At 44.1% G+C, this 15,553-nt stretch overlaps 1 protein-coding gene across 1 annotated transcript in view; it reads left to right on the top strand.

The window, feature by feature from the left end:
- Positions 1-15,154, top strand: part of MGAT5 (alpha-1,6-mannosylglycoprotein 6-beta-N-acetylglucosaminyltransferase) — a 298,273-nt gene extending 283,119 nt beyond the window's left edge. Inside the window, exons 16-17 of the mRNA XM_063933791.1 lie at positions 104-261; positions 9,249-15,154. Of these exons, the coding sequence (XP_063789861.1) occupies positions 104-261; positions 9,249-9,447 (357 nt within the window). The 3' untranslated portion in view covers positions 9,448-15,154. The remainder of the gene's footprint in view (positions 1-103; positions 262-9,248) is intronic.
- The last annotated feature ends 399 nt before the right edge of the window (positions 15,155-15,553 follow it).

Genomic DNA, 15,553 nt, shown 5'->3' with positions numbered 1-15,553 from the left:
CTGTAAATGCAGGCTAAAAACTGTCTGTGTGACCACTAGTAATGTGCCTCAGTTTCTGTGGTTTGATTAAGAAGGAGCTCTTTATTTTCTCTTATCTCTTCAGGACTTCTGTCACGGGCAAGTTATGTGGCCGCCATTAAATGCGCTGCAGGTGAAATTTGCGGATCCTGGCAAATCATGCAAACAAGTCTGCCAGGAAAATCAACTGATTTGTGAACCTTCCTACTTCCAGCATCTCAACAAAGACAAAGACCTGGCCAAGTTAGTGTCTGCTCTGTATAGTTCTGTCTGTAGGGTCCGCCTCCTCTCTATACTTTATGTGTAACTCCATAGTATGCATGTATGTATGTGTGTATCTCATAGTACCTTTGCTTTACCGTTTGCCTGTGTTCTTTCTGCTTGGTAAGTTGTTTCTCGGCTTCATTACAGTTTTTGTTTAGGCCATTTTATAGTGAGTAAGCTGACAGGTCCCGTGCAACTCCAGGGCCGGACTGGCTAACAGGGTACAGGGGGAACCCCTGGTGGACCCCACTGTCTGAGGTCCCACCCCTTGCTCTAGGAATCAGGTTCCAGACTGTGTTACTATAATATGTTACATTATACTGCACAGGATTATGGTGTATTCTCTATAGTGCATTGCTGTTATTAATCTGGTACATTACTATGCACTAGCAGTATTTACATTTATATATAAATAATAGTTACTCAAGCTTCTGTGGAGGCTGGCCACACCCCTAAACATGGGCCCCTACCAATGCATTTTCCCGGAGGGCCTTCATGCCCCAGTCCGACACTGAGCAACAACCCACCCGCAGCTGTTCTAATGTTGCTTGGGACGGGCACGTCAAGTTCATTTCGGCTCGCTACCCCTGGAGGTAGCGAGCTGAAATGCACGTAAAGAGACCCATTTGGGCGCCCAAACAGCTCTTTTCATGATAGCGCCCATCAGTTTATGTGCTTTTGCACGCCTAAACCCGACTGTACTGTACTGTACTATAGGGGCGATAACGGGGGCCATTTGAATATCGCCCCTCTATCTCCCGTCACTTTATATCAAGATTTGAATCCCCCCCCCCCGTGTGTCTGCGGGTGTATCTGCATATGAAATGGCATGCAGATGTAACGTACCATTTCGTATGCAGATACAGGTGCGGTCACCCACAGAATATAAGCATGCCGCATATCACTTTTATCAGCAAAAGCTGCTTGTGCGTCCTATTCACATCGCATCACATCATTTTGCTAGAGAAAGTCGCACTTAAAGACGCTTTGCTCTACCAAGTCACGGCATGGTATGACTAGAAAGGCTGCTTAACATGCAGGGAGGCTAGATGTAGGTGGACAGCTCTGTATTCCACATAATAAAGAGGTATTCTAAAATCATTTTCCAAGAGCTAAGGGGCATAGATATGGGCTAAAGCAATATGGGGCCCACAGCAGCAAAATGTGAGCAAACTAATAGAACTGCTCACTGGAGAGAGAACAGGGTCAATGTCCAATGGGGAAAAAAGCCCATGTTGTGCTTCTAACTTGTGTGCAGGGGCAAGGGGAGGTGACAGGGCTCTTGTCAGGGCTCCCAAGTTGTTGAAAAGGATTTTATTGGTATCGCTGATAATCCTGATCATGTTTTTCATGGAGTCAGCGTGCCAAATGCATTAATAACCATGGCAAGCGTTGAGCGAGCGGGTTCTTTACACTTTGAACCTATCAAACACTTGGCAGAGTTGCATCTAAGACTAATTTCATTTATTGTCATGTTTGGACAGTCATTAAAGAATCTGTCCAATCATATAAAATATTTATTGCAAAAAATAAATAAAAGAACCTCCGCTGTAAGTCTTTGTCATGTGGACTGTAGCAACCCCCATCCCCCCCCCACCCCCCAGCACCTTTGCAAGGGATAATTTCACTGCATGTCCTACAATCCCGGCTCTTAATAAAAAAAATAATACAGTATATTTGTTACTGTCAATGGCTGTTGTATATTCTGATGAAAATGGCATGGGGGGGGGGGGTGTTCATAAGGAGCTGAAAGTATTTTTCAAATCCTAAAAGGATCCAGTTTGTTTAACTGTACTTGCATAGGGTTACATTGTAATACAGTAGTTGTATTTTCTACATATAATATAGGGGGTTATTCAGGTTGGTTAGCAAACCAAAAAAGTTGGTAATTTGGCAAAACAATGTTGCACTGCAGGTGAGGCAGATGTAACATGTGCAGAGAGAGTTAGATTTGGATGGGTTATATTGTTTCTGTGCAGGGTAAATACTGGCTGCTTTATTTTTATTCTGCAATTTATATTTCTGTTTGAATACACCCCGCCCAAATCTAAATCTCTCTGCACATGTTATATCTGCCCCACCTGCACTGCAACATAGTTTTGCCCATTGGTGTGCTTTTTTGGTTTGCTACCAAACCTGAATAAGGCCCATAGGCCCTCATTCCAAGTTGATCGCTCGCTTGCTGCTTTTAGCAGCATTGCAAACACTAGGCCGCCGCCCTCTGGGAGTGTAGGTTAGCAGTTCTGCTATTTAAATATTTCCCTGCAGTTTCTGAGTAGCTCTAGACCTACTCCTAGATTGCGATCACTGCAGACTGTTTGGTTCCTGGTTTGACGTCACAAACACGTCCTGCGTTCGGCCAGCCACTCCTGCGTTTTCGTCTGGCACGCCTACTTTTTTTAACACAGTCCCGTAAAACGCTCAGTTACCACCCAGAAACACCCACTTCCTGTCAATCACTCACCGATCAGCAGAGCGACTGAAAAGCATTGCACAGCCCTGTGTAAAATTGCATAGTTTTGTGTGAAAGTACTTAGCGCGTGCGCCCTGCGGCCCATACGCAAGCGCAGAATTGCCGGTTTTTAGCCTGATCGCAATTCTGCTAAAAAAGGCAGCGAGCGATCAACTCAGAATGACCCCCATAGATGGGGAAACTACCATTCTGTCACTGATGTTTGGTATTCAGTACATTTCACCAGTATTATGCGTAAGACCGTAAAATGTAATGTGCGCCTTGGTAAAACAGTGTTGTACTGCAGGAGGGGCAGATGTAAAATGTGCAGAGAGATTTGTAGTTATAAGCGCTAGCTTAATTCTGAATTTCACTGTAAAAACAAAGCTGTCCAATGTTTGTTCACTACATGCAAAAGCAGCCAGTATTTACCTTGCACACAAGAAAAACAATAATTGCATTTGCACCCCTTGCATTGCTACATGGTTTAATCCAGGAGCAAGTTGCTTCTATTTATGCTCTTCGTCCTACCTGTAAGTTGGGCCCAATGCTGTGCTTGTCAATGTGCCCTGCCTTTCATCCTCAATTACTGCACTTTGCAAAGTTTCAATGCACAATTATTGTTATAGAGATTCACAGAATTTATTTGGGCACAGTGATAAAATAAAAACAGACTCTGTTCTTGGACAAAAAATATTTTACTTGTAATAAAGATTTCTCTGACGTCCTAAGTGGATGCTGGGACTCCGTAAGGACCATGGGGAATAGCGGCTCCGCAGGAGACTGGGCACAACTAAAAGAAAGCTTTAGACTACTGGTGTGCACTGGCTCCTCCCACTATGACCCTCCTCCAGACTTCAGTTAGAATCTTGTGCCCGGCTGAGCTGGATGCACACTAGGGGCTCTCCTGAGCTCCTAGAAAGAAAGTATATTTTAGGTTTTTTATTTTACAGTGAGATCTGCTGGCAACAGACTCACTGCAGCCAGGGACTAAGGGGAGAAGAAGCGAACCTACCTAACTGGTGGTAGCTTGGGCTTCTTAGGCTACTGGACACCATTAGCTCCAGAGGGATCGACCACAGGACCCGACCTCGATGTTCGGTCCCGGAGCCGCGCCGCCGGCCCCCTTACAGAGCCAGAAGCAAGAAGTGTTCCTGAAAATCGGCGGCAGAAGACTTCTGTCTTCAACAAGGTAGCGCACAGCACTGCAGCTGTGCGCCATTGCTCCTCATGCACACCTCACACTCCGGTCACTGATGGGTGCAGGGCGCTGGGGGGGGGGCGCCCTGAGGGCAATATAAGACACCTTGGCTGGCAAATCTACATTATATATAGTCAGGAAGGCTATATAGGTGTAAAAATACCCCTGCCAGAATTCCAGAAAAAGCGGGAGAAGTCCGCCGGAAAAGGGGCGGGGCCATCTCCCTCAGCACACTAGCGCCATTTTTCCCTCACAGCTCCGCTGGAAGGACGTTCCCTGACTCTCCCCTGCAGTGTCAAGCTACATAAGGGTAAAAAAGAGAGGGGGGGCACTAAATTTAGGCGCAGTATATATAATATAAGCAGCTATAAAGGAAAAACACTCATTTATAGTGGGATCCTGGTGTTATATAGCGCTCTGGTGTGTGCTGGCATACTCTCTCTCTGTCTCCCCAAAGGGCTTTGTGGGGTCCTGTCCTCTGTCAGAGCATTCCCTGTGTGTATGCGGTGTGTCGGTACGGCTGTGTCGACATGTTTGATGAGGAGGCTTATGTGGAGGCGGAACAGATGCCGATATATCTGATGTCACCCCCTGCGGGGTCGACACCTGAGTGGATGGTTCTGTGGAAGGAATTACGCGACAGTGTCGACTCCTTGCATAAAAGGTTTGACGACATACCAAATGTGGGACAGCCGGCTTCTCAGCCTGTGCCTGCCCAGGCGTCTCAAAAGCCATCAGGGGCTCTAAAACGCCCGCTACCTCAGATGGCAGACACAGATGTCGACACGGATACTGACTCCAGTGTCGACGACGATGAGACTAATGTATCTTCCAATAGGGCCACACGTTATGTGATTGAGGCAATGAAAAATGTGTTGCATATTTCTGATGTTACCCCGGGTACCACAAAAAAGGGTATTATGTTTGGAGAGAAAAAACTACCAGTTGTTTTTCCTCCATCTGAGGAATTAAATGAAGTGTGTGAAGAAGCGTGGGCATCCCCTGATAAGAAACTGGTAATTTCTAAGAGGTTACTAATGGCGTACCCTTTCCCGCCAGAGGATAGGTCACGTTGGGAAACATCCCCTAGGGTGGATAAAGCGCTCACACGCTTGTCAAAGAAGGTGGCACTACCGTCTCCGGATACGGCCGCCCTGAAGGAATCTGCTGAAGCAGGAGGCTATCCTGAAGTCTATATATACACACACAGGTGTTATACTGAGACCAGCTATTGTTTCAGCATGGATGTGCAGTGCTGCAGCTGCGTGGTCAGATTCCCTGTCGGAAAATATTGATACCCTAGACAGGGACACTATATTGCTAACCGTAGAGCATATTAAAGACGCACTCTTATACATGAGGGATGCACAGAGGGATATTTGCCGGCTGGCATCTAAAATAAGTGCAATGTCCATTTCTGCCAGGAGAGGGTTATGGACTCGGCAGTGGACATGCGATGCAGATTCTAAAAGGCACATGGAAGTTTTGCCTTATAAGGGTGAGGAGTTGTTCGGGGATGGTCTCTCGGACCTCGTTTCCACAGCAACAGCTGGGAAGTCTACATTTTTACCCCATGTTCCCTCACAGCCAAAGAAAGCACCGTATTATCAGGTACAGTCCTTTCGGCCCAATAAGGGCAAGCGGGTTAGGGGCGCGGCCTTTCTGCCCAGAGGCAGAGGTAGAGGGAAAAAGCTGCAGCATATAGCCAGTTCCCAGGAGCAAAAGTCCTCCCCCGCTTCCTCTAAGTCCACAGCATGACGCTGGGGCTCCACAGGCGGAGCCAGGTACGGTGGGGGCCCGTCTCAAATATTTCAGCGATCAGTGGGCTCGCTCACGGGTGGATCCCTGGATCTTCCAAGTAGTATCTCAGGGGTACAAGCTGGAATTCGAGACGTCTCCCCCCCCCCCCCCGCCGTTTCCTCAAATCTGCCTTACCAACAACTCCCTCAGGCAGGGAGGCAGTGTTACAGGCAATACACAAGCTGTATTCACAACAGGTGATAGTAAAGGTGCCCCTACTTCAACAAGGACGGGGTTACTATTCCACAATGTGTGTGGTACCGAAACCGGACGGTTCGGTGAGACCCATTTTAAATTTTAAATCCTTGAACACGTATATAAAAAAATTCAAGTTCAAGATGGAATCGCTCAGGGCGGTTATTGCAAGCCTGGACGAGGGGGATTACATGGTATCACTGGACATCAAGGATGCTTACCTGCATGTCCCCATTTACCATCCTCACCAGGAGTACCTCAGATTTGTGGTACAGGATTGTCATTACCAATTCCAGACGTTGCCGTTCGGTCTATCCACGGCTCCGAGGGTCTTTACCAAGGTAATGGCCGAAATGATGATCCTCCTTCGAAAGAAGGGAGTTTTAATTATCCCGTACTTGGACGATCTCCTGATAAAGGCGAAGTCCAGGAAGCAGTTGTTGGTCGGGTTAGCACTATCTCGGGAGGTGCTACAACAGCACGGCTGGATTCTAAATATTCCAAAGTCACAGCTGGTCCCTACGACACGTCTACTGTTCCTGGGGATGGTTCTGGACACAGAACAGAAAAAAGTGTTTCTCCCGGAGGAGAAGGCCAAGGAGCTGTCATCTCTAGTCAGAGGCCTCCTAAAACCAAAACAGGTGTCGGTGCATCACTGCACGCGGATCCTGGGAAAGATGGTAGCTTCCTACGAAACAATTCCATTCGGCAGGTTCCATGCAAGAACCTTTCAGTGGGACCTGTTGGACAAGTGGTCCGGATCGCATCTTCAGATGCATCGGCTGATAACCCTGTCTCCAAGGACCAGGGTGTCTCTGCTGTGGTGGCTGCAGAGTGCTCATCTTCAAGAGGGATGCAGATTCGGCATACAGGACTGGGTCCTGGTGACCACGGATGCCAGCCTTCGAGGCTGGGGGGGCAGTCACACAGGAAAGAAACTTCCAAGGACTATGGTCAAGTCTGGAGACTTCCCTGCACATAAATATTCTGGAACTGAGGGCCATTTACAATGCCCTAAGTCAGGCAAACCCCTGCTTCAAAACCAGCCGGTACTGATCCAGTCAGACCACATCACGGCGGTCGCCCATGTAAACCGACAGGGCGGCACGAGAAGCAGGACGGCGATGGCAGAAGCCACAAGGATTCTCCGATGGGCGGAAAATCACGTGTTAGCACTGGCAGCAGTGTTCATTCCGGGAGTGGACAACTGGGAAGCAGACTTCCTCAGCAGGCACGACCTCCACCCGGGAGAGTGGGGACTTCATCCAGAAGTCTTCCAACTGATTGTAAACCGTTGGGAAAGGCCACAGGTGGACATGATGGCGTCCCGCCTAAACAAAAAGCTAGAAAAATATTGCGCCAGGTCAAGAGACCCGCAGGCGATAGCTGTGGACGCTCTAGTGACACCGTGGGTGTACCGGTCGGTGTATGTTTTCCCTCCTCTTCCTCTCATACCAAAGGTACTGAGGATAATAAGGAGAAGAGGAGTAAGAACTATACTCATTGTTCCGGATTGGCCAAGAAGAGCTTGGTACCCGGAACTTCAGGAAATGATCTCAGAGGACCCATGGTCTCTGCCGCTCAGACAGGACCTGCTGCAGCAGGGGCCCTGTCTGTTCCAAGACTTACCGCGGCTGCGTTTGACGGCATGGCGGTTGAACACCGGATCCTGAAGGAAAAGGGCATTCCGGAGGAAGTCATTCCTACGCTGATTAAAGCTAGGAAAGAAGTAACCGCAAACCATTATCACCGCATATGGCGAAAATATGTTGCGTGGTGTGAGGCCAGGAAGGCCCCAACGGAAGAATTTCAGCTGGGCCGTTTCCTGCACTTCCTACAGTCAGGGGTGACTATGGGCCTAAAATTGGGTTCCATTAAGGTCCAAATTTCGGCTCGATCGATTTTCTTCCAAAGAGAACTGGCTTCACTACCTCAAGTTCAAACTTTTGTTAAGGGAGTGCTGCATATTCAGCCCCCTTTTGTGCCTCCAGTGGCACCTTGGGATCTCAACGTGGTGTTGGATTTCCTAAAGTCGCATTGGTTTGAGCCACTTAAAACCGTGGAATTGAAATATCTCACGTGGAAAGTGGTCATGTTGTTGGCCTTGGCTTCGGCCAGGCGTGTATCAGAATTGGCGGCTTTGTCATGTAAAAGCCCTTATCTGATTTTCCATATGGATAGGGCAGAATTGAGGATTCGGCCCCAATTTCTCCCTACGGTGGTATTAGCCTCTCATCTGAACCAACCTATCGTGGTGCCTGCGGCTACTAAAGACTTGGAGGCTTCCAAGTCGTTGGATGTAGTCAGGGCCCCTGAAAATTTATGTTTCCAGGACAGCTGGAGTCAGAAAGACTGACTCGCTATTTATCCTGTATGCGCCCAACAAGTTGGGTGCACCTGCTTCAAAGCAGACTATTGCTCGCTGGATCTGTAGTACGATTCAGCTTGCACATTCTGCGGCTGGACTGTCGCATCCTAAATCAGTGAAAGCCCATTCCACGAGGAAGGTGGGCTCTTCTTGGGCGGCTGCCCGAGGGGTCTCGGCTCTTCAACTTTGCCGAGCAGCTACTTGGTCGGGGTCAAACACGTTTGCTAAATTCTATAAGTTTGACACCCTGGCTGAGGAGGACCTAGAGTTCGCCCATTCGGTGCTGCAGAGTCATCCGCACTCTCCCGCCCGTTTGGGAGCTTTGATATAATCCCCATGGTCCTTACGGAGTCCCAGCATCCACTTAGGACGTCAGAGAAAATAAGAATTTACTCACCGGTAATTCTATTTCTCGTAGTCCGTAGTGGATGCTGGGCGCCCATCCCAAGTGCGGATTGTCTGCAATACTTGTATATAGTTATTGTTTAACTAAAGGGTTATTGTTGAGCCATCTGTTGAGAGGCTCAGTTGTTATCATACTGTTAACTGGGTATTGTATCACGAGTTATATGGTGTGATTGGTGTGGCTGGTATGAGTCTTACCCGGGATTCAAAATCCTTCCTTATTGTGTCAGCTCTTCCGGGCACAGTATCCTAACTGAAGTCTGGAGGAGGGTCATAGTGGGAGGAGCCAGTGCACACCAGTAGTCTAAAGCTTTCTTTTAGTTGTGCCCAGTCTCCTGCGGAGCCGCTATTCCCCATGGTCCTTACGGAGTCCCAGCATCCACTACGGACTACGAGAAATAGAATTACCGGTGAGTAAATTCTTATAATTACACCCATCACTGGTCATTTTATACTGGGGTATATTAAAAAGAATGGTAACTTATTTGATTCACCTATACAGTTAATGTGAACAACCTTACACTGACATATTGACTATATTATAGGTTCGGCATCCATTGCCAGTCATCTGACGTCGCAAATGATATTGTGGTCCCGTCCATTGACAAAAAGAAAAATCATTGTGTGTTTCAAGGCGATCTTTTGTTGTTCAGCTGTGCAGGATCCCATCCCACCCACAAGAGGGTCTGTCCATGCAGAGACTACATGAAAGGACAAGTTGCACTCTGCAACGACTGTCTATAGCATCCGCTGTACCTCCTCCCATTGGATGGGATCAATTAACAACTATGTACCAGGGCACAAACGATTTCTTGCTCTCATGGAAACAAGCAAGTTTGTAATTTCCTAAGGAGTGCACCTTATTGTTATTGGAATTTTGCATTGTGAGGTGGATCGCTTGAAAGGAATGCTTTGGAAATCATAATGCCTTCCACCGCTGCGCTACTTAAAGATTACGTAGCTGACCATGAGATTATAAAATAAATCTGCTTTCGCCATTTTTTTATTTTACTGTCAAAAAGCAGGACATGGCTGAGCAGACCTGTTCACTGGATTTATCAGGAATGCTAGGATGCCATATCAGTAAACATCCACTGCATGCTGCAATTTGAAATCATGGTTGACCCTGCAGTCCGCTGGCTATAATAGGACTACACGCTAATGCATGACTACTCCAAAATGTCTTCAAGATAATCTACTGATGGGTTGCAGCACTGGTGTTGCAAATTAACTGAAATTGTGGTTGGTTGGTTTGTTTGTTTGCTTTTTTAAGGAAAAAGAAAATAATGAAAAACACTCGAATAATATTGTCTTGTAGAGAAAAACAAATCTACATTGAACCTGTTTTCTGGTCTGAATAGGGATTGCACTAGAAAAGATACAAGGCGAGTTTTCGCCATTTTTCCACCACGATTAGATCACAGAACCCTGTTAGGCACAGGATTGGAGCTAGCTTGGCTCTTCCCATAAGCCTTTGGGAGAAAATATTTTAAAAAAGAATACCATAAAATCATTGTGTGATAATGGTAATACTGATTAAGTTAGTTTAGACAAAGCCTGTGCTTTAAAGACTGTAGCAGTAGAAAAGTAAAAAAAAAATATATATATATATGTATACAGCTTGTATATTTATTTTTATTTTTGGGGCATGTCTGTGAGATAATTATGTATATATTTAACATATGTGGAGTATTTTTATTTGAATATTTATGATGCAGAAAGGGTGTACATTTTAAGTTTTTCATTTTATTTTATTGCAGGTGGAGACCAAGTTGGGCCAGTATACCTGTGATCTGTATATGTTGGGGGCAACCATTTTGTGAGGTGAAGCTGTTTCAGCTGATCTGTATACAAAGAGCTTGTATAATAACACTGAAGGATGGGGCACAGAGCTCATAGTTAATTAATGGGCTTTATTCTGATGGATTTTTGCTTAACCTCACAAAATGGCTACCTGCTCTTTAAGCAGTTCTTTGAGTGCTCACAGGATCATGTGTAATTGAAGTGCGATCAGTAGAGTAGGTTTAGATAGTGGGAAACAACTGCAGTCGTCGTTGAACTACAAGTGCCAAGTTTGTAGTCATGCAGTGACTGCAGTACTTCATGCTGCCTATTGCTGTACTATAGGTACTTACATTTCAAAAAGGCAAAAACTTTTTTTTCATTTTGGTTACAGTGGCCGCTGAGATTTAGTAATACAGGCACCAATCTTAGCGCTAATTGCACAGAATCCTTCCATCAGCCACATTTCAAGATTAAAATTGTTTACAATGATGAAAATTTATCTATATATATATATCACTTTATTAGAGCTGAGAAATAACTTTTTCTTTTATTTTAAATTTGGTGAGACCAAGAAGCAGCTGTAAACGTGGATATTTACATAAGATTAGCAGACTTCAATCACATGTGGCTATCCCTTGGTTTATACAACTACAAGCCCTAGACAGCTGGAAGATGGCAAGACATGTTTGTGGTTCCATAACAGCTGGAAAGCCAAAGGGTGCCTGCCACTGATGTATAGACTGGACAATATGTGTAGTATGTGCGCACTGCCATAATCCTGTGCTGCAGGTGTCTGTACCCAATCTTTGATTTAAAACTACAGATTACATGTGCCCACACAGAAGTAGAGCTTCATATTTTATAACCCAGTGTGACACTTAAAAGGTCTCTTAAACCATTAACCTGACTTAACACTGCAGTGCTTTTGAAAACAACACTGGGGCATATGCATTAAGACTGGGGAAGGCATAAAGAAGTGAAAAGTGCAAGGTGATAATGCAGCAACCAATCAGCTCATAACTGTCAATTTACATATTGGAGCTGATTTGCTGCTGCATTATCACCTTGCACTTATCACTGCTTTATCACTTCTTTATGCCTTCTCCAGTCTTAATACATCTGCCAAAGTGTTACCAACCCTCCTCCACTACAGACAGCTAAAGCCCTGTCCTCACCTTCAAAACTGTGTCCTAAAGGGAGCCAGCATCTGAGACTGCAGTCATTTCAGTTACTGTGACCTCACCATCAGGCTCCTATGCAGAAGTCAGCCAGTCCACACAGTGCATTTCTAAAAAGCTGATTGGCAGTCCATCACTGTCAGCATTTAAAGATACCTCTCCCTCTTAACACGTCAATCTGCTGCAGCAGAGGAATGAGAACATGATTAAATATAAACACTCTAGTCATTTCCTGTATATTATTCAGCTCAGTAGTGCCTGCTGCCATTACATACTTGTCAGGCCATTTGTGTTGCAATTCACTGCTTGTCTGTGGACCGTAAAAAAGTCTTTAAGAAAATAAGTAGGCCACTAAGAATCGGATGTACAGAAGGGTGACTGCTTTTTTAACATGCTGGAATGATCCCTTTTCATATTCTGCAATATGGCAGTACAAATGTAGGGTACAAATTTGGCCATGCCGCCTGCACTGCTAACAATATAAATTCATGTACATTAGCCACACGTGGGTTGGGGAAAGAATTCTACAACCCAGCTTATCACAGACTGGTTCTGGTGGCACCTCTACTGTTTTGTTTTTCCCGGGGGGAGCCTGCAGTCCCCAGTGCTCATTTGTACAGAAAAGCCTCTGGTGCAGCTTTGATGTGAGATTCTAGCAGTGATAAACGAGGAGGATGGGGCTAAAAATGGTGACTTTTCTGGTTGGATCACAAGAGCCTTATTCCAAACATGGACCGGCCATCATTTTAGCTCCGTGCATTGGGCCTCTACCCTGCTTTAGCAATGCACCAAGTTCCTCAGTGTATACAATCACTGCACCCATGTATCTACTTAAATCTATCTGGGTTTGTATTTTTTTTTTTTTTTTTTTCAGTACAACAAATTTTTATTTCAGTTATGTTTAACAGGCATGTTTACTCCTTAAATCTTTTCTGGAAGGGCCCCAGCGGGACACATAAATTGAGGAACTTCATTTATTCCTTTACCAAGCCTTGAACATGAGAGCTTTAAAAAAAAACAAAAAACCTTCTAGACGGATGCTGCTGTATTTTGTTTCCTGTTCACATGCGGCTGTCACTGGCACTTGGCAGGAAACCATAGCCGTGTAGTCAGGAGAGTTACTAATATAGTATGGTATCTGCTCCAGAAATTACTCCTATAGCAATTGTTTGGTTGGTTTGTGTGTTTTTGTTTGGTTTTCTAGTTGTATAATTTCTTTGAAATCAAAGGCCGTTACAAAAAAAATGTAGGTTTGTTTTTTCTTTTTTATAAACAGTTGAACCAATGGCTTTTATGTTGACCCAGTGAAAACTATTTTGTCAAGTTTGTTCTAAAGATGAGCACTGTGTATTAGAGAGAGTTTGTGTGTTAAGACGACTTGTTAAATTGTGCTATTTGCCATTTCCATACAGATTCTGACTTTATCGTTCTTTAGTTAGAAGCAGACATGTAGTTGCTGTGGGTTACAGCATGGTTTGAATAATCCCAATGGTTTTAGGCCACATTCCACTGCCGGCAGTTTGAATAACAGTCTAATCAATTCCAAACATTTACATACATTTCCCAGTAAAGCACAGTCACTGCCATGTACGTGCTCCTTTAATCATCACCTTCTACTCTTCATAATGTTAATCTTACCACCTTCTAAAATGAACCAACATATACCTAAAAATGGGCATTCGTTATTTTATTTGCTGCACTGATCTGTATGTGTAAAAGGCTACAGTTGTATAGAGATAATTTATCAGCAATGCTATGTAATGTATGTTTTGTAACCGTTTTGTCCCACATTTAAAAATTTCACAATTAAGGGGTAAAATGTTTCAACAGATTTATGTCGGTTTTTACCTTAGTAACTTATTATATTTCCTGCTGCCAATGGTGACAAATTTCTACAATACACACTGTTAAAATGACAGACGACCTCATTATCTCATATATATGCAACTTATTTGCACATGTACAAATAGAATTGCTTCTTTTGTTTGTGGGTCTTGCATTTTGGGGGTCTCGCTTGTAAATTTCACGTGTTTTTATGTCTCTTTGGAAATGTTGATTTGTGTCTTTTAATTTAATTTGAATACAGTATGTGCCTTTTAACTTTATAAGGTTGTGTCATGAAGTGGGGTCCGTTTGAACAATTTATAATGGAGCACAACAATATTGCATACATATACTTTATGTAGTATTATAATGTAAATTGTGTATCTTGAACTTAAGTATGTCGTGTTAACCACTACTTTTTTAATTTCTTTGAATCCTTTACGGACAGAAAAAAAAAATGTATAGTTTTTTTTCATAACCTTAATAAGATGCATGGTATAGGTCAAAAAGCAGAAACTGCAGTCTGTAAAGCTGCTGTGACATCACTAGCCCCACTCCTGAGTAAGAATATATGCAGTGCATTTCTATAGAGCCAGTCTGCATCCTGCCAATGTACCTGCTAATAATCGGGAGGGGGATTAGGACAAATCATTCCTCTAATCCACCCTCAGATGTGTCTGATCTGCCCACCAATTGCTAAATTCTACCCATTTCAGGTACCATAAATCTAGACACTGTCCTATGAAAATGAGGACTGTTAGGTGTCGGCCCAGACTGCAGTCACCATCTGTATCAATCATGTTTGATCCAGATTGACCGGTTACTGCTACGGGCCTGTAGATGTTCGCACTGGTTCCCTTGCTCCACTGTCCTCCCTGGTTTTCTTCCCAGTTTGTTGTATGGATCGTTTTCTTTGTCAGTGTTGTGATTTACATTGACAAATGAAAAGATGAACCACAAAGTATTCTGAAAACCAACTTGAGAAATTCCTATGTTTAATGCATTTGCCATTAGACAGATTGATATATTTATATGTTCATGGATTTAGCCTTTTGAAAATATAATATTCCCATATCAAATTTATCATATTGATCTTGTCCTGCAATTCTCCATTTATGTTTCATATTCAACAGTTGGTTGTAGATTAACTACGAAAACTGTTTAGTGTACTGTATATTATACATTATATTTGGTGGGGGGAAGGTGTTATGTACAAAACCCTAAAGTTGCACACAATTTCCTTGAACATAATTAATATTTATAGCACTCCCGGCAAGTAATATAATTTGGTTACAGCATTTTAATTGTACTATACATAATGTGACTTAGTGAAAAACAGTGCCCCTAGCCTGGCTGAAGAAAGGTTGTAGCAGACAATTGGGTACACTCCTCCAGCATTTCCTGTGTTGTCTGCTACTGACCCTGTCCGGAAATCCGTTGTGTTCCATTATATATTGTTCTAGCAGTTCACCATTTACAAAGTAGAGATTGTAACAATTTGTATGGTGTTGCTAAAATTTTGAGCTGTACAAAGAGTACAGATTTCTAAGCAGTTGTAAATGTATGATTAACGTATCTCTAACATGAACCATAATGTTTTCATTGTTGTAGAAAAGAAAATCTAGGGGAACTTTATTTTTCAATAAATCTTTTTCCTGTGTGAACTTGATTGTCTCTTGGTCGCTGTCTCTCAGAGGAGTCCCCTGCGCATGGGCTTTAAGTAAGGTGAAAATAGTCCTAATGGTGTTTGGTGGATGCTGGCCCAAATGAACCCCTTGGTAATAGGGGTTGTGCACTTTAGGAGATAGGTTTCTGCCCTCCAGTGAGCACAGTGACTAACATTCAGTATGACATAGGGCTGTCGATCATTGCCAATGTTTTGTTTTTTCTTCTTTTTAATCGAATACTAATTAACCTACCAGTAAGTTTTGGAATATGGGTGGAAACTAGTATATCCACACAAACCTAGGGGCGACATGCAAGTGGCAGGCAGATTTGGCCCTAGTGGGAATCTAACCTATTACTCCAGTACTGTGAAACTGCAGTGCTGACCACTCGTCTAC

Source organism: Pseudophryne corroboree, chromosome 7, assembly GCF_028390025.1.
Source record: "Pseudophryne corroboree isolate aPseCor3 chromosome 7, aPseCor3.hap2, whole genome shotgun sequence".
Taxonomy (NCBI): domain Eukaryota; kingdom Metazoa; phylum Chordata; class Amphibia; order Anura; family Myobatrachidae; genus Pseudophryne; species Pseudophryne corroboree.
The sequence above is the reverse complement of the archived record's forward strand: the minus strand, read 5'-3'. Positions and strand labels throughout refer to the sequence as shown.